Below are 27,708 nucleotides of genomic sequence, written 5' to 3' on the forward strand. Positions count from 1 at the left end.
AAAAATAGACACCTGAAAATAATTCACAGATATGAGACAAAAAGTTCTAAGATCTTTAAAAAAATTGGAATATAATGCTATTATGAAATCCCCATTTAGTGATTTTATATTTAAACAGCTTAATTTCAATGAAACCTCAAGTTCTTCAGATTTTTCTTATATAAATTTTCTGGTATGTAAATTTCACAGGCCACGTTTAACCTCAACACTCAGTTTCCACTCCCTTCATGCCATCACTCATGTCACTTCCCTTTTACGGCACCTCCAGTTTCTCTCCTTTATTCAGCATATCCTGCTAGCCATTCCTTTTTCAGTAAGCTATCATCCCAATTCCTTATATGAATCGCTAGGTCTTAAGAACTTAGAAATGAATTATGAGAAAGTTTTCTAAGCTGACTTTTTTATTATTTTCCACTAAAGATTCCCTCTAGCATACTGTGAAGAAAGGAAATTGACTAGGTCATCCTTCTGCTTAAAAACTATCAAGACTTCACCTTTATTTACCAAAGAATTCCTAAACTCCTTGTCTTGGCATTCAATGCCTTTCACAAATTGATGAACTTGAAAACCACATGCTTGATAAAGTCTGGCCAACCTGAATGGCTGCACCAAGTGCCATTACCTCATCTCCCCGTCCCCACCTAGGAACTTCATACTTATGGAACAGAGTCCGGCTCAAGGCCCACCTTCCCGATCAAGACCTTCCTGGCACTCTGTAGGAGCCTCCTCGTCAGTGCAACACTTCCTTCTGCTAAGTTCTCAGAGGCACAGGGGATGCCTTATGCAATTTATGAGGGAGCTCAGCCTCTGTCCTGTTTATAGATCTTGTGTTCCCCATAAAACTGTGGGGCCGGGCTTTAGGCTCCTGTGTATCCACCCCAGGGTCTGATGCTGTCACATGGCTGCACAACTCCAGGGGGCACCACTTCCTTCTATATAACAATGATTTCACACAACACTCATTCAGGTTTTCACCCTGAATAACAGAGTTGCTGGTAAGAGAAGTGATTACACATAAGCACATAAACTGTCCCCACCTCCAAATAAACAAATGGTTCCTTCTATACCCATGATTTTGGTTCAAGGATGCAGAGCTGAACTTGGAAATGAATAGAAGAAAATGTATTTGGCAGATGGATGCTCCCTGTGTTCCTAACATTCAGTGTGCAGACAGGTATTTCCATCAGTGAGAATTACTGGCATATAAACCAAACTCTGTCTTCTCAGTTAGTAAAATGGTCCAAGGTGCAATGCTATGACGTCAGAGGGCAAGGGAAAAACCTAGTACTTGTTTCCTTCAAAAAAGGAAAGCATGTACATCAGTATATTTTAATGAAATTTTTGCTTATACTTTTCAGCTAAAATTTTTTTTTCTTTATCTTTTCTGTTAAGTGGACTTCACGCCCAGTGTGAACTCATGACCCTGAGATCAAGACCTGGGCTGAGCTCAAGAGTCGGATGCTTAACTGACTGAGTTAAAATTTTCTAGTTTGGGATGTAATATAGAAAAACAGTGGTTACTACATTTTATAATGGATGAGATGATTCTAGTGAACATAACTTTTTGATTATTTTTGGGATTCTTCAGGAAGAAAAATGTCCTGTAATACACCAGAAGGATTTTCATAGTACAAATAATGGTACCTGTTTTCTTCCCTGAGGTAATTTTCCATGGCTTGAGTCTCCCGCACCAACTTCTGGGATCTCGTGTAGTCTCTCCAGGCCCGCAGGACTTTCAGTTGAAATTTCCAGTCAGACAGGGTCCCAGCTTTTCCCAGCTTGATCCTGTGATCAAGGATCAGCTTGTGCCAGGCAGAGAAATACCGTTTTTGACACTGTAATGGAAACATGTGGAAAATCACCACTGATCAGTTCTAGTGTTTGTAATTTCTAATACCGATAGCTGTCACCTCGGATTTCCCCCTCACACTTTTTCTAACAAATCTAGCAACTGTTGTCTTGATGGAAGGAGAACCAAGTATAACTGTTTTATGCTAATAATGACAAGACCTATTCAAGCCATGCAGCTATGCCTTGTGGCTTAAACTACAATACTTAGTTCTCATTCTCAGGCACCAGTCCTTTGGGGAGCTGGAGCAGCAGTCACATCTGAGATGTGAGTTAAGGGACTTGAAAAGCTTGAAACACCTGCTTCCAGGAGGATGGCCAACTTCTCTTGGAGTTTAAAATACCAACTGATTGGAGTGCCCGGGCAGTTGGTTAAGCATTTGACTCTTGATTTCAGCTCAGGTAATGATCTCACAGTTCATGGGTTCAAGCCCCATGTCAGGCTCTGTGCTGGCAGTGTGGAGCCTGTTTGGGATTCTCTCCCTCTCTCCCTCTTTCTCTCTCTGCCCCCCTCCCAAATAAATAGATAAAATAAACCTAATAAAGTACCAACCGATTAGTTAATTTCTGTTATTAACACCTGCTAATGTCCTACACAAAGGACTACAGAAGATCCCATGAGGATGGAATGGGGGTTTCTTGTCCCTGGAAACGAGACAGTTACAACAGCTTCAGCGGGGCTACCATGACCATGGCAGAGCTTGGGAGAGCAGGCCTAGAGACACTAGATGCTCAGGATGCTTGTGATCTTCCACTCCATGCATCTGAAAACAAGTAAGGCCAAGTTCCACTCACCCTAAAGATATCCCCAGAGAAGTACTTGACTCATGGTCTCAGAAAATCTCTGAGATCCAGTCCTTGCCTTTATCTTCTACCTTCACAGTAAACTTATTGTGCCCACTACATCAGATAACTCTCAGCCTTACATCAGCCACACTGCTTAACACCTTCCTATGTTCATACTAATTTCTTGGTCCTCCTTTTCTGCCCTCTCTTTACTCGACTCCTTCAGAACTTACTTCTCCCTGGAAGTTCTCCTATCACCAACTGCTTTCTGCAAATCGAAGTGCCCTTCCACTGTGTTCTCAGAGCAACCCTGCTTCTTCTGTCAAAACGCTCATCACACTGTATTATAATCCCCTGCTCACCGGTTTCTGCAAGACTGTGAGCCTCTAGAAGAAAGGGAGTGGGTCCCATGAATGGAAATGGCAAATCTGTGTCGGTGGCAATAAAAGACAAAGTAACCTCATAGAAAGTGACTTTGTGGGAAGTATAGGGGATGCCTAATGACCAGCTTCAAGCACTTGTTGGCTCTACCAGGATCATCTGTACTTACTGCTTCTATCTGTGTAATAATACTTATCTTTCACTATTACAACATTGAGTAAGCAGCCACCATGGGTTTAAATTTGGGAACTGGGAACAATGTTAAGAAATAATCTCTCCTTGGGGCGCCTGGGTGGCTTAGTCGGTTGAGCGTCCGACTTTCGCTTAGGTCATGATCTTGCGGTTCGTGGGTTCGAGCCCCGCGTCGGGCTCTGTGCTGACTGCCAGCTCAGAGCCTGGAGCCTGTTTCAGTCCGTGACTCCCTCTCTCTCTGACCCTCCCCTGCTCACGCTGTCTTTCTCTCTCTCTCTCTCGCCTAGAAATAAATAAAACATAAAAAAAAAAAAGAAATAATCTCTCCTTTTGAGAGGTTATAGGGAGAGAGGATATATAAATTAAAAGACTGGTAACATAAGGGAGCATATGTTGGAATTCTTAGAAATAGCCCATTTGGTCAGGAGTGGTTTTTAACACAAGAATTCAGTTTTATTTCCATTTAGACAAACTACAAAATCTTTGTTATTATTTATCAGGAGAAACCATGGCAAACTTTAAAAAAGCCCTTGTTCCCTTTCCATTATGTCAAATGAGTAGACATATTGTCAACTGTGTAGACCTTCACCTTAGATGCCATGGAAGGAAGGAAGTGAAGGAGGGAGGAAGGAGGCAAGAAGGGAAAAAGAGAAGGAGAGAGGAAGGGACATTTGCTGAATACAGGATATGTCTGCAGTCATAATAAAGAAAAGACACACAGTTGCCAAGTTGAGGGGATATACTTTTTGCATTATTATTTTCCTATCTAACCCACAAAACAGACCATGAAAAGAAATATATTGTTAACTTGTATGTAATAGTCAAAAGAAAATACCGTGTGTTTACCAGATTCATTTAAGATATTCTTCTTGAATGACCTGATGAAATATTCTGTGTGTAGCTGTCTCTAATTTTAACTCCTGGAATGTTTCTAATGATGAAATAGTACAAACATAATCCACCTGGACAATGATAACACTATTAATAGTGTCCTTCTTGGGTTTCTACAGTCCTTGTCTACAAAGTTCAAAGCATTACTGTAAGCACAATATTACAAGCACTGTTTTATTAATTTGTAGGCCATCATTACCAAATGGAGAGACTGCAGATATTATGATTTACTTTATGAAGCTAAACTTCAAGTAGAGAAGGGTTAATGACTAAATTCACAGAGTGAAAGGGCAGTGGCATACCTAAGGCTAACATGGAAACATTCTGGCATCCTGATGACCCAATCTATATTAGGCAAAAAGTCTTCTAAAATGAAGGGCAAATTTTTTGCTTCTTTTATACTAAAAGAGAAAGAACTCAATATATCCCTTACTATGGTAGAAGAGCACTGCTGGAACACATGTAAATTTAAAAGGGAAAAATTTGTGTTAATAAATGCTATTGCCAATATATTTCTTTAAAATAGTTAAGGTTAGGGGCACCTGGGTGGCTCGGTCGGTTAAGCGTCCAACTTCGGCTCAGGTTATAATCTCACGGTCTGTGGGTTCGAGCCCTGTGTCGGAATCTGTGCTGACAGCTCAGAGCCTGCTTCAGATTCTGTGTCTCCCTCTCTCTCTACCCCTCCCCCACTTGCTCTCTGTCTCTGTCTCTCAAAATAAAGACATAAAAAATTAAAATAGTTAAGGTTAGACTTTAAGAGCAAAATGATCAGTTTTAATGATCTAGGATTCCATTTCACTACAAAATGTAACAGCAAAGTGACAGACTCACAGCAACTGCTTTTTTTTTTTTAATGTATATTTTATTTTATAGAGAGAGCATGAGAAGGGGAGAGGGGTAGAGGGAGAGAGATAATCTTAAGCAGTCACTACTCTCAGAGCAGAACCCAAAGCAGGGCTTGATCCCATAACCAGGCATCATGACCTAAGCAGAAATCAAGAATCAGCGACTCAACCAACTGAGCCACCTGGGTGCCCTCACAGCAACTGCTTTCTCGAAAATGACTTGTGATTGGTCTTTCCTGACTATTCAAAAGGGCAATCTCATTAAAGTAAAAATAAATAAATAAAGTGTGAATCAAGAATAGCCACTTAGTTATTCTTAATTCATGGCAAACATTATTTGGGCAAATAGGATTCCCATAAATGTGCTTGGAGGAAAGTATTTGGGGAAGGAAAATATTCTCAGTCCTGTCTTCTCGGGAAGATGCTAGCATTCTGCTTTTATTTAGAAGGGATAAGAAGTGGCACACTTCCATAGTCATGATCTATTTATTCTCTCTATTACCTCTGCCCCCAACTGAGTCCCTGCTGCTCCCAGGCCTGCTCCGCCTCTTCAGTGACACTACAATAGTGCTCTATCCTTTTGCTCTTTGAAACAAGAACTATTACTTAAAATCACAACTGTGTTGGAAGAGGAATATATTCTGTTTAGTACATTCTATTTAATAAATTGTTTCAGAATTTAACCTTTTAACTAGTCAGACGACTAATCTGACCTCCTCTATTTCTTACCTAGTTCCTTTATTTCTGCACCAGGTTTTATTTCTGACAGATTTTCAGCTACGGTCATGTATTCTTTGTATTAAATTCCACATTTCTTTAACATATTTTTGGTGAGAGTTAAGGCTTCGTACAGGTAAGTAAGATACTGAAAATCACTGTGGGAAGAACTGTTCCTAAATACATATCTATAGTAATTTATAAAATAAAATACTACATAGAGTGAAATTTACAAAGATTTTAAGGGAAATGCTTTTCTTCCTCTTAAAATCTTCCACAAGACATCCTCTGATAGTTAAGGACTCTACTCAAGAGGAGAAATGACAGCTCACCCTGCTAAATTTATTACCTGCACTGGAATCGCCCTCGTTTTGTTGGCAAGAAAAGCTCTTTCCTGACGTGTAATCACACTGCTGTCGTGGGGAATGATTGGCATCAGGTGGAACAGCAATTTGCTACCTAATCTTCGTTGTAATTCTGACCCTGTCACAAGAGACGCTTGTTCTGATTAATGAAGTGGGGAACTCATCAAAATTCCTCAGCTATTTCCCTTTTGTCAGAAAGCTCAGTGATAATTGCATCAAAATTCTCAGTCATGGAAAAATAAACAATGCATTGTAAAGAGGACAAAAATGTCAACAAGTTTACAGTTTATTTCTGCTGAATAGAACTGAACAGAACTGGGGCGCCTGGGTGGCTTAGTCGGTTAAGCGTCCGACTTTTGCTTAGGTCATGATCTCGCGGTTCGTGGGTTCAAGCCCCACGTCGGGCTCTGTGCTGACTGCCAGCTCAGAGCCTGGAGCCTGTTTCAGTCTGTGACTCCCTCTCTCTCTGACCTTCCCCTGCTCACACTGTCTCTCTCTCTCTCTCCTAGAAATAAATAAAACATTAAAAAAAAAAGAACTGAACAGAACTAACTGTGGTGCGACTAGTGCTCGGGAGGTGTTGGCCAAGGCTCTGATGTTAGCAATAAAAACACACGCCCCGCAGGGCCCCAGGCAACTCCTTGCTGCTCCCTGGCCAAAAGGAACAGGCACTCTATAGCTACATAAGGAAGTAATCCTCAACTGTTTTCCTCTTGGAGACCACTAGAACTAGGCTATGCAGTCCTGGGGGTTGGGGAAAGGAAGATCCTTATCCTGGCAAAATGTATGCCCTGGGAAGGAGTTACCCTGTGACGCACCCTACTCCTGATTTTCATCCTTACATCCCAAAGTAAAGAGAGGAAATCATTGTGTCCCCTACCCCAAAGCTAAATACTCCTATAGGTAGTTATATTAAGGAAAATACATTCAGTTCCCTGCACATAGCACCAAGCCCTGGACAACACCTGGTTCCATGCAGAAGCCCAAAGGCCTAAACTTGGACTAATACCGCTGTGCAAAACCTCTGTGCAAAACGTTAGCATTGGTTACACACAAAAAGCTACTCTTGTTATATCCTGGAAGATGTGATGCTCTTTTAACTTCTGTATTTAAGTTTTTTCTCCTTCCTGTTTAAACTTAAAAAAACAATCCCCCACACAAAAATACCCCTTATTACAGAAATTTAACAAATATACCCAAAAGTAGAAGAATAAACCCCTCATTCAGCTTCAAAAATTATCAACCTTTTGCTAATCTTGTTTTATCTCTCCTCCATTCATTTTTTTCCCCCTGGAGTATTTAAAAATAAATCCTAGACATCAGACATTAAATCACTTCATTCATATATGTATAACTGTGCGTTGCCAACATGAGGGCATTTTAAGAACTTTCTAAGAACTTTCAATCAATAATGTTGCTTTAATTATCTAATTCTGTTTCACTTCAGAAATAGTACAATTTCAGAAAGATGTTGCTTAGTCTTACCATATAGTAAATTCTTTTTTTTTTTTTTAAAGATTATTTATTTATTTTGAGAGAGAGAGAGAACAAGTGAGCACAGGAAGGGCAGGGAGAGAGGAGAGAGAGAATCCCAAACAGCAGCCGCACTGTCAGCACAGAGTCCAATGTGGGGCTTATACTCACAAACGGTGATCATGACCTGGACTGAAATCAAGAGATGGATGCCTAACCGACTGAGCCACCCAGGCATCCCCATATATAGTAAATTCTTAACCAACAAATCTCTCTGGATCTTTTAAAGAAGAATGATCATAATATAGCCTATAACCTATTTGTTAAGATAAGGCTCCTTCCTCAATGTAGCTTAGACCAGGTTTCAGGGCCTCCTGTCTTTAAGGAAGGCAGACCTGCTGCTTCCCACACCTCTCCCTTCCTCTTCCAGATTTCTTCCCTCCTACCAATCCCCACTCCCTGTATATTCTCCTCGCCCCCAGCCATACACACGACTATGCTAAGAGTACAGCTCATCTCAGAATATATTAGACAAATGTTAGGTTCACCTCCAGGGTAGTCTGACAGTAAGACAATGTGATGTGATGTCATTTGTTTCTACCATTATGGTTCTCAAGATCCTTGTATATATATTCACCTGAAATGTCTAGTATTTAGGGGAAATGATATTCTACACCGTAAAATTTTATAAAATGGGCTCCATTTACACCAAAAGCTCTTATTTTTTTTAAAGCAAAATTTAATCAGTACTTTTTTCAAAAGATATAAAATTACACATACATGAATTGGAACCTCTGGATCAAATGGCTTCATGGTATTTTTGAAAAGCAAAACCCCAGCATGATGTTTTGGTAACCTGGTCCTCACTGTCTCCTCTGTGAGAATGGGAAACCCTAGTTACTCAGAGAGTGAGGGTAAGGAAGAACAGAACAACACAATGAACAAACAACCCCCTTACTAACATCGATCAGATTTTACTTGGATATTTTCCAGAGTTAGCTATATGAAGTAATACATAATAATGTTTCAAACCCCTCCTAAAATGCATACCACATACACATGGTCTTTGCTGATAAGCTTAGAGTCAATGTCCTTTATGTGTGTGTCTGATATTTCTTTTCCTACAGTTTTATTTGCAAAAAGGCTTTTCCTTCATTTCCTCCTCCAAACACAGACAACATTGCTGAGAGGATGGTTGCTATGTTTCAGTTCAGAAATGGCTTTACCTCAGTGGCATGTAGGCAGTCCCAATGGAACTAAGATCTTTAGGGATGAATCAAGCTATATAAATGAGGTACTTAACTACTGTTTTCATCATCTTGTTAGAAAAATCCAGACTTCTTTTTCATATATGCCCATTTTCCATGGTTTAGTTTAGGGTGGCCTTTTGGAAGGTGCTATGCCATAAGGGTAACATTAATGATTTCTTGGGGTCACTATTATCTTACTAACAGAAAAACACAACCAAATAAGCAAACCAAAACCCTCCCCCACAGAATTAAGATTTAAGTTAGTATTAATCCATCTTTCATTGTTCTCTTCGACTTTCCCAAGTCTTTTTCATAGACTTTCTTATCTTATTAAGAAGACATAAAATGTATTTCAGAATAAGGTGAGAATTCAGAAGGCCGTTTTCCAAAGAGTATAAGAGTTTCATAGTTAATCCCTTTTTGTTTCTGCTAATTAGTAATGACATGTGGATTGCTGAATCTCCCCAAGAGATTTCGCTGCAAGATCAAAGAGAAAATAGGAGAGAAAATGGAAGTAGAAAGTTTCTATGTAAAAACAGATGGTTTTAATAAAACAGAGAGATCTGGCAATGAAATATGTGGGAAAGATCCATGCATGGTGCTGCACCTGAACTTGTGTTTGGATAAGAGGGCCTGCTCAGTTTCTCTCAGAAAGTCTCCTATTAAATAACTTGGCCCAAATGTAATGTTAAGAGATGGCGTGGGGGGAACAAATATAATCCAGAGCCAAGCACAAAGAATTACAAGAATTAAAGGAGACTGAACTAGAACAACTCCTAGAAACAGAGTCTTTAAAGTCTTCCTGTAAATACCCTATGTAGCTTGCTGTTGGGTTTCTGCCAGTGAACCATTTTGAGGGTGCTGACAAGACTTTCCTGTAATCTAGTCGCTCACTGCAAGCCAGCTAGGCATTTCCCCCCTTCTTATCCTGTGATCATATTTAGGCTGCTGAGTGTTTAAGTTTCATTACCTAAGGGCAGCTTTCGGTTCCTTCAGAACCAGGGTAGGAATGTGGACTAGGGCCAAGGTAACGAGCTACTCTATGGCATTTACCAGAGGACTGTCCTGTCTCTAGCCAAGTCGATGTAAAAGCTGGAGGAGTCTGGTAGGTGGATTCTCTCCATTTCTCAGTTACACTCATATACACTGAAGAAATCAAAATTACAGGTTCACTGACAATATTACAAATGAACAACACAATCACACCACAGAGAAGGGGCAGCAGAAGGGAAAGAACAGAACTAACTTAACTAGCAATATCGTGGATGCATAAGACTAAAAAATGACTCTGTTAGTATTATTTGTTTACACAGCAGTATGAGTTGGCAATTCCTCAACTACTTTTATAGTATATTAGGATTAAATAAGTAAATAGATTTTCAATAATAAGCATCAGGTATCTCACTGTCTGAAAAAAATTCCAAGTCAGCAAGGGGGATGGGCTACACTGAAACCTGTGGTGCTGGATTAGAGTTGAAGGTATCATTATGAACTCATGATTATTTTAATAAACATACAGTTATAGAAATAAGATATAAACAAGGAAGAGGGAAGGATAGCATGACCCTGTGTTACTGCGCTGGAATTAGAGATACCAGTATGAACTTATGGATTTTAATATGTACACAGATAGACAGACACAGAAATACAAATAATGTGGGTGCATGTGTGGGTTACTATACACACATATTTCTCAGCTGTCTGCTATGCATTGACACCCCAGTTAGCACTGAGAGCACCTACTATTCAGATCTTGGTAGGGGCGCCTGGGTGGCTTAGTCGGTTAAGCGTCCGACTTTCGCTTAGATCATGATCTCGCGGTTCGTGGGTTCGAGCCCCGCATCGGGCTCTGTGCTGACTGCCAGCTCAGAGCCTGGAGCCTATTTCAAAGTCTGTATCTCCCTCTCTCTCTGACCCTCCCCTGCTCATGCTGTCTCTCTCTCTCCCCTAGAAGTAAATAAAAACATTAAAAAAAAAAAAAAGATCTTGGTTTCTAAACACTATTTTCCAATAAAGAAACCAGAGTTTCATGTAGAAGTGGTTGTTGATTCCAGAGCTGGGACAGGAAAAATACAAGATGAGCCTGGAATGTCCTATGGTGCCAAAAAGAAAGGAAGTGCCCCCAAAACAATGGAAATATTTTGAAATCAACCTGAAAGATTTCCCAATGGCTAAAGTTCGAACAATTTGAAGAACCGAGTAAACAAAGATAATAATAGATTATAACCCACAGAATAAAATACATATCCAGGAGCCCCTAATGATAGAAGTAGGTAATTGAATAAATAAGTAAATAAATTGGGGAGAAGGGACAGGTTTTCTTTCTGGAAGAATTTCAATTAATAAATGGAGAAGAAATGAAGGAAATACAAAATCATCATTAGACAAACATATTAATATTGCAGGCAAGATCTACCAATGAATGCCATAATTAAATTAGTAAATGAAAGTTTAAGGAGAAACAGGATATTTGCATAGTTTTACAGTATCTCTTCTAAGACATTCTAAAGGAAAAACAGTAACTTTATAGTACAGAAACCTAGCATATTAACTCTTGGACACCCTGATACAATACTGAGAAGGGCACAGCATCACTTCTTGTAGTAATCTTACCAAAAAAGTAGAATCTCAATCTAAGCAGGAGAAAATATCAGAAAACCCCAACTGAGAGACATTCTACAAAATACCTGATCGGTACCCTTAAAAAATGTCAAGGTCATAAAAGAGAAGGAAAGACTGAGGAGCTGTCACAAAGCCGGAAAGAGACAAAGAAGACATGACAATTAAATGAAACAGAATTATCGACTGAGTCCTAGGTACATACTCCTAGGTATTCCCTAATGCAGAATTATGGACTGAGTCCTGGAATAGGAAAAGGATGTTAGTGAAAAAACTGGTGACATTCTAATAAGGTCTGTGGTTTAGTTAATGGTGTTGTACCAAGGTTAATTTCCTAGTTTTGATATTTATGGTATGCTTACATAAGATGTTAACATTGGGGAAAGCTGGGTGAAGGGTATGCAGGTATTCTGTGTAGTGTTTTTGGAGCTTTTCTGTATGTCTGCAATTATTTCAAAATAACTTGAAAACAATAAAGTATAGGATCATCAAGCAGAATCTGTGTGAAGTAGAGATAATTTATTCATAATCTCACATTTTAAAATTATACTGGCTGATCCTTTTTAATTTTTTTTTTTATTTTAAAGAGAGTGTGTGTGCACAAGGGGGATGGGCAGAGGGAGAGACAGAGATTTTAAGTAGGCTCCAAGCTAAACTCGGGGCTTGATTCCACGACTCTGGGATCATGACCTAAGCCAAGATCGGCACTCCAGTGTTCAACTGACTGAGCCACCCAGGCATTTCTGGCTGGTCCTTTTAAAACTGAGTGATCTGGGGGTATCTGGGTGGTTCAGTCAGTTAAGCATCTGTCTTCGGCTCAGGTCATGATCTCATGGCTTGTGAACTCTAGCACTGCATCGGGCTCTATGCTGACAGCTCATAGTTTACTTCAGATCCTCTGTCCCCTTCTCTCTTAAAAAATGTTCTCTCTCCCCAGCTCGTTCTCTCTCCCTTCAAAATAAATAAATAAACTTAAAAAAAAAAAAATAAAACTTGAGTAATCTGTTTGAGGTAGACCACTAATTTTGTAAAACTCTTTACATGTGTCTAAAATTCATACCTAGCCACTTGTATCTAAAACATACATTATTTCTTCCTGTACAGTGAACTTCAATAAAATGTAAAAATTAAGCTTACAAGACCACATGTCTTATTAATCTCTCATTGGTTGGATAACATATCATGGCATATTTTCCTCACACCTTCTCTAGATGGTCCCCTGAGTACTCGTCTCCTTTCTTACTTTCCTTCAGAAATCTGAACTGTTATTGCAGGAGGACGTACCAATGCCATCTGTCTCATGAAGGATGCAGCATCTTAGAGTCCTTGCCAAATATTTCTCAAAAATGTTAGTCCCAATTCTTAATATTTCCTCCTACTACATTTCCCTCTCTATTCCTAAAGCCAAAACCCTAACCAAAAATCTTGTTTTATATATCTCAATAATTATGACTTTTTGCCCAAAAAGTCCAAAATGCCTCCATCAAATGTCTCTAGATTGTTTTGTTTTGTTTTGGAGAGAGAGAGAGGGAGCATGTGAGTTGGGGAGGGGAAGAGAGACAGGGAGAGAGAATCCCAAGAAGGCTCTGCACTGTCAGTGTGGAGCCTGATGTGGCACTTGAACCCTCGACTCACGAGATCATGGCCTGGGCTGAATCCAAGAGTCGGAGCTCAACTGACTGAGCCACTCAGGTGCCCCTCTCTCTCTCTTTTCTTAAATTGTTTATACTACTTTACTTTGTTGCTCATATCCCAGTTATCAATATTATATTCAAATTCCTGTTCCTGATTTCCAGGGCTTTTGTAAGTCTGTCCTACATTTATCAAGCTCCCTCAATAACATCCTGACATTTTCTTTTCTCTTGTTAAATCCATGCATTCTTGCATTCATTCCTCTACCATTCACTAAATTTCAGCAAAGCCTAAAGCCTTTAGGTGGGTATTATATGACACAAAATATATCCATGTTTATCTTTACTTCCAACCTTGTCATTTTACAAATCTTCCAAGTAACCCCTTTCACCTGAAATGTTTTCTTTTAATTTGTTTTAACATTTATTTATTTATTTTTGAGAGACAGAGACAGAGTGTGAGCAAGAGAGGGGCAGAGACAGAGGGAGACACAGAATCTGAAGCAGGCTCCAGGCTTTGAGCTGTCAGCACAGAGCCTGATGTGGGGCTCAAACTCACAAATTGTGAGATCATGGCCTGAGCTGAAGTTGAATGCTTAACTGCCTGAGCCACCCAGGTGTCCCACACCTAAAATGTTTTAAGCCTCAAATGCATACTATTGTCAATCCCACTTCACTGAAAGAAACTTATGCTCAAATGACCTGGAAAGGAGGCTCATTTGTCAATAAAAAATTGACCAGTTAATTTTACAAAAAGTGAAAGTAAAAAAGAGGGAGAAAAGAATAAAAGGAAATGTAGACCATGAAAAGGAAAGATGTATCTTGCTTTAAGTTCATAGCTACTAGAAGACAAGTGACTTTCTGAGTAATTCTGAATAACCCAGAAGACTGTGGAAGCCGAGCTTTCAAAACCTATCAGAGAACTCATTAGTGGTTCCATGCTATTCTGAACACGGTAATAATTTAGGAAGCCATCCCAAATTCACACCCCACTTCCCAGGATCACACAGAGTACATAGAAGAATAGCCCTGGGACCAGGGAATGGAGCACCACCCCAGGTCCTAGGCCCACTGGGCAGCACAGAACAAATGGTGTGGGCAATTCTGGTATTTGCAATGAGGCTCAGTTAGGCTTAGTGGGACACTGTCCTAACTCTGATAGAGCTCTCTGTCATTTATGCTGAATAAAGGGATGTTACAATTCCTACCTGATGATTTTCATTGTAAGTTTGGATTAATAACTCTTTGAGTTTCTTCTTTCTTTCTTTTGCCATTTTTTCTTCATCCAGAAGAATATGATCACTTTGAAAGATGCTTTCTTCTGTATTTTTTTGAGAATATTCTTCCTGCTTTTTCCTCTCTCTGTTAATAACAATTTTAAAAATACATACATGAACAAGAGACCTAACAATGGGCAATTACAACCTACCATAGTGGAATGGACATTGAATTTTCCATCAGAAGACAGATTTTTAGATCTGGTTCTAAAAGTACATAGGATGACTTTTTTTTTTTGTTTTTGAGCCTTAGTTTACTCCTTTATAAAATATACACTAAATGAAATAAAAGTGTTATACTCTGAAAAGTAGAAATCCCTATAGATATTTTGGTAGTTTTTTAAAAAATTATTTATTTATTTAAGTAATCTCTACACCCAATGAGGGTTCAGACTCACCCTGGGATCAAGAGGCACACACTCTGTTGACTGAGCCAGCCAAGTGCCCCTTCAGTAGAGTATTTTTACTGAGTTTACCACTGAGCAATACTTTGATCAAAATTTGAGAGTTAACAACTCCTAGGTGTTTTCTAAGGTAGACATAAGTTCTCTCTCTTCTAAGGGAGGGACAAAAAAGGACCTTAGGTAAGAAAGGGATGAGATTTTTACACCAAGGCTTTTACAGGGCTTTTAGGGGAAAAAATAGTAAAAGAATCAGGTATTCTTGGGTACAGAAGGAATGGAATTTATATTAATTCTAAAATAGCTGAAAAGAGAAAAAGTAGAATTTAATAACAATAAAAGGCCGTCAGCAAGTGACAGGAATCTCTCGGTAACTGCTGTTCATGTCTCACCCAACTCTTTTCTCAGCCAGCTCATCTCTCTCAACATGCCAATTCAAGCAAGTTCACAGCCACTGCTTTCTTACTGGCGTGTACTAGAGTATGTGTACATACATGTGTGTAAGATATACTACCGGCGATATAGTAAACACAACACCTAGTCAGGACTCAGGATTTATGTGCTTTGGCCCACAAACCAGCTGTGAAAACTCATGCAATTCACCTGGTCTTTCTGAATTTCACTTTACAGTTGTGGAAACTCAAACTGAGAGAGGGATGCCAGAATACTCTACAGACATGCTCTCATTAATTTTCATATACATACAGGGGACACACAATGTTCTACCTTATTACTTGTGCTGTTAACCATCACTTGGTTGAGGGGGCCTCTCCGGTGTAAAGCTGCCATTTTTCTCTTTGTAATTAAAGATTTCTTATAGGAGATACTTTGAAACTATGCAGGGGAGCAGATGTAGTATTGCTTACAAATAAATTAAAAAGGTCTATCAATAATAACATTTTATTGACTCTCTCCAGATGCCATAACAATGTTATAATAGGTAGTTAGAAGCAGATCACAGTGGTTATTTAAAGAAATATAGTTCTAATAACCATGGATCTGATTTTCTAATATAACACTACAATATGCTATGAAAGTAATAGCTGCTCACTGTGAAATATCAGAGCTATAAAAGCCATCCATATTTCCACGCAGAAAGGAAACTGACATACTGTCAGTGATATCTGATTGTACCACCATTTTTATTAATTTCTCTAATATTAATGCCTATTATAAATACTATTATATTAATAATCTTTGTGCACAAATCTTTGGATTTCTGATCATTTTCTGAGGGGAGTTTTCCTAAGACTGGAACTCTCAGGTCAAATGACAATACCATTTTCATGGCTCTTGTTGTTTACTGTCAAATTGCTTTCTGGAACATTTAAAATCAGTTCTTCTGTGAGCAGCAGAGAGTATTAACCTGAATCGCTGTAACCATGGATAAGATTTTAACTTTTAAAAGAAATGAGTGGTCAGTGAACATTTGGTGAGAGCCCACTATGAACAGAGCATCCTGTTACCGTGGTATACCACCTGTATACCATAAATACCATAATTTATTTTAGGTCATCCCAGAGTTTTCAGGGTTTAAGAGTGATCTGAAAAGTAACCTGACCTTAGTGAGAAACTCACTAAAACACTAGTGCTTGCTTTCTGAAAGGAATGGTGTCTGGAGGAGGCCTGAGGCTGGCACTTGGAAGAGTGAAGCCCACATCCACTGCTAAGCTGTTTTAAATTGGGTAGAATGAGAGCAATCAGGAACACAGGGGGAAAAGCTATGTAGGCTGATGGGGTGGAAGGGATTATCTAATAGGTCTTTCTAGCCTTTGAGTCTGAGTATTCAGTCACTTGAGGCATGTTGCTCCAAGGCTTTTCCAGTTCATGCATCAGTGCTGTTTCTCAGAATAAATACATTAGTTATTTATTTCACTTATGAACCTCATTTTCTGCATGAGGACACATAATAGTACTACATCCCATGAAGACTATTTTGATTTTCCTCTTACGTTAGATATTTCTGTTCTTTATCAGTGGCTGGAAGGCAATGAGGACTCTGTAGGATTGATTATCAGAAGGTAAGACACACATTTCACACAGGCACAATGAGCGAATATACAGGTAACCAAAGAAATACAAACTAAACCAATATAATACCTATTGAAAGTGCAAAACACTGAAAGTGATAGTACTCCCCAGTGCCGAAAAGTGTGGTAATCTGGCTCACTGCCAGCAATAGTGTAAATAAGTGTAACCCATTTTGAAAGCAGTTTGGCAATGTTTCAAGAGTCATCAAAAGGCCTGTACCATTTAACTCAATAATTACACTCCTAAGAATATAAAAAGCTCTATGCTTAAGGAAGCTCACTGTATTATTATATGGTGACAAACCTGAAATAGCTGAAATGCTTATCAGGTTGGGCGGGGTGGTCATTACATAGACTGGTCTCGGAACTCAGTGGAGTATTAATATATAGACCTCAGGACTCTGGGCAATGTGTTAATTACAACAAGCAAAATAACAAATTAAATGTACTTTATAGTTGCAATTAAGTATGTAAAGGGATCGAGACCCAGAGGAAACAGAAAAATGTTAAATAATTTGTTAAGACAGTGGAATGGTGGGTGATTTCTCCTTTGTGTTTTGCTATTACAATGTCCATTTCTTTAAACTTTAGAATACTTTCAAAATGACTGCTTAAATAAAAAAAAAAAAAAAACTGCACACTGCTCACCACGACGGGCTTACATTTTCCATGCTTCTTCCACAGTGCGTCTCCTCTCAATTATCTCCCTCCGCAGCTTTACCATCTACCTTTGAATCTCCTCCTCCTCTTTCTTGGCCTCCAGAGCCTTCTTTTTCTTCTCTTCTTGTACCAAATACTGAGCCTCTAACAAGGCTGATTTTTTCAGGGTCTTTTCAATTCTCTGACGCTCCAGTTCTTTCTCACGTCTTAAGCGATTTTCTTTTACCTTAAAGAGAATACAACAAGAGTGAAATACAGCCTCTCAAGTAGAAAAGGATATGCAAAAGCTTAGAATACATTTTCAAGTTCACAATATCTCCAGTTTGAAACATTCTGGCCCAGAAGCCCACTGTTTAGCAGAACAGGAAGAATTCATACGTTTACTGGGTATGAGCCAATTCAAAAGTCTAGATGAAGTCAGGTAGTAGGACTCCCAAAGAGTCTGGGAATGATTTGCATCACAGAAAACTTGAAAATCTAATGGGTCAGATGCCAAATTCTGGATGCTTACTTAGTAGTAATTTCTGACCCCTAAAGTTTTCCAAGGTAACTTTGGAAACTCCTGCTGTTTATTTGGGTCCAGTCTGCAGGCTGGATATTTGCGGGAGGCTACACTGTGAAGGATAGAACAGTGATTTACTGCTTTAAGAACACCACACGCTTTATTCATTAAAAGAAAATTTTTTTTTAATTTGAGAGAGTGAACAAGAATGAGTGGGGGAAAGGGGCAGAGGGAGGGAGAGAGAATCTTAAGCAGCTCCACGCTCAGCATAGAGTCTGGCGTGAGGCTCAATCGATGACCTGAGCCAAAATCAAGAGTTGGACACTCAACCAACTGAACCACCCAGGTGCCCCCTACCCTTTCATTATCATTATTTAAGTGTATCGATGATTCTGGCTCTTATTTGTAAATCAAAACTCTGAATTTCACAGATATTTCTGAATAAGCACAATTTTTCAAATGTATTGATTCTATAGAGGCTTGACTAACTGTAAGTACAGAAGTGCTCCTTTCCCCCCTAGCTCACTTACCTTTACCCTCATCTTACTCTCCAGTAATGAGAAGACTTCCAGATACTGTCAATCTCTTGTTGAACCTCTCTCCTCTCCCTTTTCAAAAACCCAAACGGATCGTACTTCTACCATTTAAGCACTCTTAATGATTTAAAGCAACTAGAAACTCAGTGTTATAAAAAGATAGCATACAATGTGTTGGCATTCATTTTAGTTCACTTAGTTCTGGACATGTGGAAAAGACTTGGTCATTCTGATTTCCTGAAGTTCCCCTACAAAGAGTTGAGATGCATCTTTTTCCTATAACCCACTATTTATTCCCTTTGAAGAAAAGAAAGTTCCCATATGCCTTTCTAATTCAAAACAGCTGAACTAGATTTAATTCGGATCTGTCCTCCCGTTCAAATTATAATCACAAAATGAGTGAATTTTTCAGTTGTCTGGAAAAGAATTATCATTATAACATTCACTAGAATATTCATGATATTAATATATTGATGTCACAGTTCAAAAACCAAATTCAAGCAAAACAAATCTACATATTTATAATAGAAAATACCACATACAAACTAATAAAGTTTAGTTCACCACTCCATTGTTCAAAATCAATTATTCCTTTTTTTTTAGTTTTCTTAAATTGTTTCCTGTCCTCAGTTTATGAGCATTATTTTTCTTCTGAAGTTCTTATATTTTTTGTTCTTTCTAACCAAACCACAGATGGCACCCTTTTTCATAATAAAGCCTAAGTCTTTATTTAAGCTTATTAAATGTGCTACACAAAGATTGCTTCCTGTTACCCATTTTAATTTTGTTTTTCCCTCCCACCTGCTTATGTCTCATCTCCATGGTAAGACGAGGATCCTTCTGCTGCTGCTTGTCTTGGTTTCCATTCATTCCAAGACCTTCCAACATTCCAGAATCCACCACTTCTTTATGGAGCAGATGGTCTATAAATTTTTGAACGGTGGTACTTTCCTCTTCTTCCTCCAAATAGCCACATAACTCTGGGGGGAGACAGAGCAGGAACAAAAAAAGGGGGAAAATTTAGTACAGTACAATTTCCAAATTTAAATAAATAATCTTGGTATAACAAAAATATAAAGCCGTGGGTATTTAATAAATAGTAACTGATAATGCCAATTGGATGAGTACAGCCCTCAGCAATTAACTACCTTCAACTGAGAGGAAAAATGACGAATTTTCCCTCCCCAAGTCACTAAAGATTCCTTCATTGCCAAATGTAAAAGATACTATTTCATTCTAAACATCCCTGAAGACTCTATTGCTTCGTCTTTTTAAATTTTTTTTTTTATTTTAAATAAGGTCCATGTCCAACATAGGTATTGAACTCCTGACCTTGGGGTTAAGAGTGGTGTGTTCTACTGACTGCGCCAGTCAGCTGCCCCATCCATTGCTTTTTCTTTTTTAAATGGTTCTTTTGAGGTATGACTGACATACAATAAACCGTAAATATTTAAAGTCTACCATAAGTTTTGACATATACATCTACCAGGAAAACCATCACTATAACCAAGATAACGAACATGTCTGTCAGCTCCAAAAGGGTCCTCATGCTGATTTGCAAGCTCTTCCTCCCACTCTTCCCCATGTTCTCTGTCTTATCCCAGGCAACTACAGACCTGCTTTCTTGCACTATAAATTTACATTTTCTGGAATTTTGTATTAACTAAATCATATGCTCTGTACTTTTTTTTGTCAGCCTTCTTTTATTCAGCATAACTATTTTTGATTCATCATGTTACACCAATAGGTTATCACTTTTTATTGCTGATTAGTATTCCACTGTTTGGGTATACCATAATTTGTTCATTTATTCAGGGGTAGACATTTGGGTCATTTCCAGATTTTAGCTATGACAAATAAAGTTGTTATAAACATGTGTGTACAAGTTTTTGTATGAACATATGCTTTCTTTTCTCTTGGGAGAATGCCTAGGAGGGGAATGGCTTGATCATATAAGTATCTGTTTAATTTCTTAAAAAACTGTCAACCTGTTTTCCAAAGTGGTTATATAATTTCACATAATCATCAGCAGTATAGGAGTATTCCAGTTCCTCTACATCCTCACCAATACTCGGTGTTGTCACTCTTTGGATATAAACCATTTAACAGGTATGTCGCGGTTACTCAAGGTAGTTCTAATTTGCATTTTCTTAATGACTAATGACACTAAACATTTTCCTTGCTGATGTTCTGTTTAGTTCCATATATTATTGAAAGTGGGAAAACAGGTACCTATCTGTTTCTAAATAAAACTGTTTACATTAAAAAAAAATGGGGTATCAGGTTTCCAAATAATTTGGAGAATTGTTGAATTAACTATTTCTCCCTTCAACTTTGCTTCATGTATTTCAGGACCCTTTTGTTAGGTGTATGTATGTTCATACTTTTCCCTTTATCATTATAAAATGCCCTTCTTTGTACCTAGTAACATGGTTGTTTTTTTTTTTTTTTTTTTTGAGAGAAAGATAGAGCAAGCACAAGTGGGCAGGAGGGGCAGAAGGAGAGGGAGAGAGAAACAGAGAGAGAGAGAGAGAGAGAGAGAGAGAGAGAGAGACTCTTAAGCAGTCTCCATGCCCAGCATGGAGCCTGATGCAGGGCTCCATCTCACTACCAGGAGATCATGACCTAAGCTTGAAATCAAGAGTCCGACTGAGCCACCCAGTCATCCCTCTAATAACAAATTTTTTAAAACTTATTTTTGAGAAAGAACAAGCATGGGAGAGGCAGAGAGAGAGAGAAGGGGGGTGGATGGGGAGAGAGAGAAAGAAAGAGAATCCCAAATAGGCTCTGCACTGCCAGCACACAGCCTGACGTGGGGCTCAAACTCACAAACCGTGAGATCATGCCCTGAACCGAAATCAAGAGTCAGAGACTTAACTAACTGAGCCACCCAGGCACCCCAACAATTTTTTTTATCTTAAAGTCTATTTTTTATGATATTAGTAAATTGCTCTCACTTTCTTTTGGTTACTCACTGCACAGTATATCTTTTTCCAGAATTTTACTTTTAATCTATGTGTTTTTGAATCTAACTTGTGTAACTGGCAGATAGCATATGGTCAGTCATATTTTAAAATTCATTCCACCAATCTCTGTCTTTTAATTGGAGTATTTAATCCATTTACATTAGGTATAATTCCTGATAAAGTATGATTTATATTTGTCATTTTGGTATTTGTTTTTTGTATGTCTTATGTAAATGCCCTATGTTAGGTTGAAATTTACCTTCTATTACTAATTTGCTGAGAGTTTTATTAGGATTGGATGTTAGATTTTGTTAAGTACTTCTTCTGTGTCTATTGAGATAATCACATTAATCTATTTTTGGTAAACATTCTTTTTATTGGCTACATAATATTTTTGTTCAGTTTTGATCTAAAAAAATGAGGGAAACAAACAAAATACTCTACAAACATAAGATGTGTGAGGGGTAGTGGGTGGCTGGGTGGCTCAGTTAGTTAAACGTTTTTATCTTGGCTCAGATCATGATCTTGAGGTTCTTGAGTTCGAGCCCTATGTCAGGCTCTGTGATGACAGTTGGGATTCTCTCGCCCTCTATCTTTGCCCCCTGCCCCCTGGCTTGTATGTGCTCACGTTCTCTCTCACTCTGAAAATAAAAAAAAATTTAAAAACTGATATAAGAATGTTTAAATGTAGCCCTTACTGAAGTAAAGAGTCAAAAGAGGAATTACAAACAATATTTTAATTTAAGAAACAATATAAATTTACTGAAGATACAGGTAAGTAATTTAAATTGAACCAAGAAAAATTAAAGCCAATTATAAAACTAAGCAAAACACAGAAAAGGCAAAGAGCACATCACTCATTATTCAAAATAATTAAAAAGGCTTCTTAGATACATTTACTAAATATTAAAGCTTAGAACAATCAGACAAGTACTTACCATCAAACTTGTCATATTTCAAATGCCCACCGGCTTCTGGCACAGAAGGAATATTTGATACTGTGTCTTTAGCATCATCTTCACCATCACTAGCTAATTCTTGCTTAAGTTTGGCGTCTAACCAGTTGTTGACTAGCTCCTGAGCTATCAGTAAAACAAAAAATCTTTTTAATATTTTAATTACTTAAGAGACTTTCTTCATTCACTGTTTTCATTCATTCAGTAAATACTAATTGAGCATCTAACATGTGTCAAGTACTGTGCTAGATGCTGGGAATAGAGCAGCAAAAAAAACAGGACAAATAAAACCTTTCACCAATGAAGTTTACACTCTAATTGGAGAAGAGAGACAGTAAGTAAATCAGAAAAACAGAGCAGGAAGGGGAGAAACGGTGTACAAGAAATGGAAGGTAGGTATTGATAGTTTTAAACTGGGGAAAGGGGTCAAAGAAGGCCTCCCTGAGAAGACATTTGGGCAAAGAAAAGAAGAAAGTGAAGGAGTAAGCCATATGGACATATAAGGCAATATTATTCCATGTAGATGGAAAGCAAGTGCAAAGGCCCCATGGAAGAGAATGTCTGGAGTATTGGAGAAATACCGAGGCAGTGTAGAAAGGAGTGAGTGAAGGGGGAATGTAGGAGACAGAGTAAAGAGGTAACGTGGGGATCAGGTTTAGAGCAGTGGCTCTAGACCAGGGGTAATCTTGCCCCTGAGTAGACATTTGGAATGTCTGGAGCCATTTCTGGTTATCACAACTGGAGTGAATGACACTAGCATCTAGTGGGCAGAGGCCAGGTATGCTGCTAAACATCCAACAATGAACAGGACTGCGCCCCCCCCCCCCAATTATCTGGCCCAAAACATCCATAGTGCTGAGGTTGAAAATCCCTTGCACAGAAGTAGGGGACACCAATTTAAAGACAAATGCAATAATCTAGGGAAAAAGTGATAATAGCCTGGACCTGGAGTGGAAGTATAAAAATGATCCGATTGTAATGTTTTGAGCTAGAATTGACCTGGTTTGCTGATGTATGATATGGGAATGGAGAGAAAGAAATCTGTAAGGTTTTTGGCCTAAGCAACTCTACAAATGGAGATGCCATTTACTGAGACAGGGAAGGCCAAGGGCAAGGCAGGTTTGGAGAGAAAATCAGGAATTCAGTTTTAGGCTAGTTTGGTTTGAAATGCTTATGAGACATACAAATAAGCAATGTCAAATAAGAATGTCAAAGAGGTATTGGCTATACCACTCTGAATTTCAGGGGAGAGGTCCAAGATGAAGAAATAAATGTGGGTGTTGTCAGCATACGGATAGTATTTGAAGCCACAGAGTGGAAGAGATCACCAAAGGAGGAAGATGTTTAGAGAACTGGTTCCAGGAATAAGATCTGAACACCTGAAGAGATGAGGCAGAACCAGGAAAGTAGACTAGGAAGGAGAGGCCCACTGAGGTAAGAGGAAAATCAGTGTGACATCCTGGCAGCCACGTTCCTAGTCATATTCAGAAAATCTTCTTAAATATATAGGTATGGGAGAAAATGTCTACCTTAGTATGACCTTCATCACTATCATTATTATCAAACAGCTCTGTAGGTAGGGCAGAGGGCTTTCAAAGAAGAGAAGTATATATTTCACCACTATCTTTATGGTTATTACCATTATCACATAGTTCTGAGACAATGGGATGTTCATTACATTAAATGATGCCAAATGGCATTTAATATAGCTAGGAATGCATAACATATACAACAGAAAAAAATGAATCATGGTAGTAGAAAATAAGTGTGAAAGTATACTAGTAACAAATATTATTGGCTTTCAGAGGCAGTAAAAGAACAGGGACAGATATTTACTGAGTAACCCTGTGTACATTAATACAGACATTTATGTGTATAATAATTTATATGTAGAATAATTCAGATCTGCTAAATGTCATTCATTAGTAAATAGGGGTTTACTACAAAGTGTCCCAAAAGAGGGGCACCTGGGTGGCTCAGTCGGTTAAGCGTTCAACTTCAGCTCAGCTCATGATCTCACGGTTTGTGGGTTCAAGCCCCATGTCGGGCTCTGTGCTGACAGCTAGCTCGGAGCCTGGAGCCTGCTTCAGATTCTGTGTCTCCCTCTCTCTCTGACCCTCCCCTGCTCACGCTGTCTCTCTCTCTCTCTCTCAGAAATAAATAAAACATTAAAAACAAAACAAAACAAAACAAAACACAAAAGTGTCCCAAAAGAACAAAGAAAAGGAACTTCTCTTAGACGGTTCAACTGTAGGAACACCTCATGTTGGATCAGAGATTCTAAGGCTACATTAAGCAAAGTTTCTCAAAGAATGTTCCTCAGAACTTTGGTTCTTATGGAATATTAACAGATGATTGATGAGAAAAGAAAAAAGGATTTAAACCTTTGAAAATCATGTTCTGTCCCTATACTAGTACTTTCTAATGTGTATCACTAATTCTTGAGGATATGAATATGGATTTCAGGATAAAAAGAGCTTCATGGTAAGGGAAGCTTGGGAAATGGGGTAAGTAAACATTAGTTTTTTTAAACAGGAGGACTTCTCAGAAACTTTAAGAAGCTAAAGTATACTGTGCATTCCCACTGGTGGGTTGGGAGATGGGGTGGGCAAGATGTAGCCTTGCCAATTTCTGAATCAGTCTCCTTTCTCCATCTCTATTACCACCAACCACCCAAGATCAAGTGCCATTACTGCTCATCCAGACCACTTTAATAGCCTCCCACTTATCTCCCTTCTCCCTCCTTTTGTCCCTTATAATCCATTCTTCATATAATTCAAATACTGTGCGGTTACACCTCTGCTTAAAACCTTTCAATGATGTCTTCTCATACTCGGAATAAAATCTAAATTCTTTTTCCAGGACTATAAGGGCCTTATGTAATAAGTCTTCTGCTCACTCCTGCAAGCTCATCTCCATTGGGAAGCTCCAGTCACACTGCTCTTCCTTCAGTTCCTCAAGCACACCAAGCATGTCTGTACTCCAACTCTTGATACTGCCTTTCCCTCTGCCTGGGATGCCCTTCCTCCAACAATGCTTGGCTGGCTCCTTATTATTCAGGTCCAAACTCAAATGATTTATCATTAAATAATAATTCTGTTTTCAGTTTTCTTTATTCTCACACTAAAATATATACCCCATGGAAGTAAGGGCTTTGCCTCTCTTGTTTGTAACCTGTTCCTCCAGTGTCTAAAATGGTACCTGGCACAGAGTATTAATTTTATATATAGTTTACATATATATATAATATATAAAGCAAATATATATTTTGTTATTAATGTATAAATTTGTATTATAAATTATACAGATATGTAATTACACATGTAAAGTAATGATTATATATATGTTTTTTGAATGAAGATAATCTCAATAAATGGAGACATAGATAATCCAAATGGAAGTTGCCTTCCAGGACATGGGCACTCTTACTTTCCTCCTACCTTGGTGGCCTCTCCTTTCCAGTCGTCTTTGCTGGCTCCTCCTGATTTCTTCATCCCTACGTACCAGAGTTTCTCAGAGCATGAGAAGCTAAAATACTAAATTCCAGAGGAGTAAATGCTTTGGAAAGCTAGGGAGGTTAGGTCAGTTTTAGACTCTCTTCATAAGGAATAAAGTGGATTTACAACCAGTGGTCAAATTATCTCCTAATAGTAGTTGAAGTGATCATGCTGCCCTCTGTGCCACAGGACTAATACCTTAGAGCACTCACCAGTTAGCTGTGTCATATTAAACTGCCTCTGCAAGTGGTTTTATTTCAGGAGACAAAATGGACCTTAAATGCAGCATTATTAGTAATATTGGAGTTTACTCCAGAGTCGATTAGTTTCAGGAAGGTATGCATTACAGGTTATACTTTAATAACCTGTATTCTAAAGAACTATTAATATTGCAGCAAAACAAATGTATTCTCTTACCTTCTGCATAGACTTCATCATGATCTTCTATTTGCTCAGGTGTTTCCAAATCTATGATATGGCTCCAAAGCCTTCTGGATAAATCAGAATTTCTAGCAGAGAATGCTTTCGAAACTGGAAATTCTGAGGCTTTCTCCATTCTCTTCAATGTAATAGAAAAAAAAATCTATTAAGATGACAACAGCTTTGTCCGGGGCTAAAGAATTTTTCTCCTACTCATGAAATTGATTTTCTACCAACTACTAAAATACTTCCATTTTTTCCATTAAAAAATTTTTGTTAATAGTTTATTTATTTTTGAGACAGAGACAAAGCATGAGTAGGGGAGGATCAGACAGAGAGAGATACACAGAATCTGAAACAGGCTCCAGGCTCTGAGCTGCCAGCAAAGAACCCAATGCAGGGCTCAAACCCACGAACCACGAGATCATGATCTGAGCTGAAGTTGGACGCTTAACCGATTGAGCCACCCAGGCACCCCTATTTTTCCATTTTTGAAGGAACTCAGGTTTAAACACCCCAAATAATTTCACTTTTTTAAAGTTGAAATTAATTATAATATTTTGCCAAATTTTAACAGATATTCACAAAGCTTATATTTGAACAAAAGATTAAACTTTAGATGACTTTTGTTTAGAGCATTAGTAATGGGATCCTGACACCTGGATATTTTATTTTAAGTAAAACATAAATTATTTTATTAGCTCCCAATGCCACTAGGATGTGCATATGAATATGAACCAGAGGGACAGTAGCTATACTTCCTTAAATTACTACCCTGGAAATGAACCTCCCATCATATGTTAAACTACAGGGCTCAATAAAATTGGGATAGAGTCACTAAAGTATAGTCATCCAGAACATTTTAATTCAACAGTAAAATGTGGCCCAATTCATGGGATTGGTGAAGTGGGCTAACTGCAGATATTTTCATTTATCTGTACAATATGAAAGAATTTATTTTACAATTAAATCCCTGACTTTCCTCCTCCCCACAAACTTGCTTTCCTCCACACCTGCTGTGTTCCCAGTCTTCCAACCTAGGTAGTGACAATTGCACTTTTTCAGTTCTCAGGATGAAAACCTTGGAGTCCTCTTGAATATAGTCTCTCCCTCCTATCCCACATACAATTGGTCAGGAAATCTACTGACTCTATTTTCAAACTATATCCAGGATCTGAACCCTTCTAGTCACCTCTACTGCTGTCACCTGGTCAAAGGCACTGAAATTTCCTGACAGGTTTTCTGTGATAGTCTCTCATCACAGCAGATAGGCCCTTTGAAATGAAAGCCATAACACAACTCCACTCAAAACTCTTAAATTGATCCTGGGCACCTGGATGGCTCAGTTGGTTGAATGTTCGACTTCAGCTCGGGTCATGATCCCGCGGTTCGTGTGTTCGAGCCCTGCATGGAGCTCTGTGCTGACAAATCAGAGCCTGGAGCCTGCTTTGGATTCTATGTCTCC

The 27,708-nt window shown here is 38.6% G+C and overlaps 1 protein-coding gene across 1 annotated transcript in view; it reads right to left on the bottom strand.

The window, feature by feature from the left end:
• Positions 1-27,708, bottom strand: part of CCDC191 (coiled-coil domain containing 191) — an 88,398-nt gene that overhangs the window by 52,635 nt on the left and 8,055 nt on the right. Inside the window, 6 exon segments of the mRNA XM_039256634.1 lie at positions 1,645-1,835; positions 14,207-14,360; positions 17,369-17,592; positions 19,206-19,384; positions 22,309-22,452; positions 26,241-26,382. Of these exon segments, the coding sequence (XP_039112565.1) occupies positions 1,645-1,835; positions 14,207-14,360; positions 17,369-17,592; positions 19,206-19,384; positions 22,309-22,452; positions 26,241-26,382 (1,034 nt within the window).

This window comes from Hyaena hyaena, unplaced genomic scaffold (genome assembly GCF_003009895.1).
Source record: "Hyaena hyaena isolate Hyena2069 unplaced genomic scaffold, ASM300989v1 scaffold_582, whole genome shotgun sequence".
In the NCBI taxonomy this organism is placed as follows: Eukaryota; Metazoa; Chordata; class Mammalia; order Carnivora; family Hyaenidae; genus Hyaena; species Hyaena hyaena.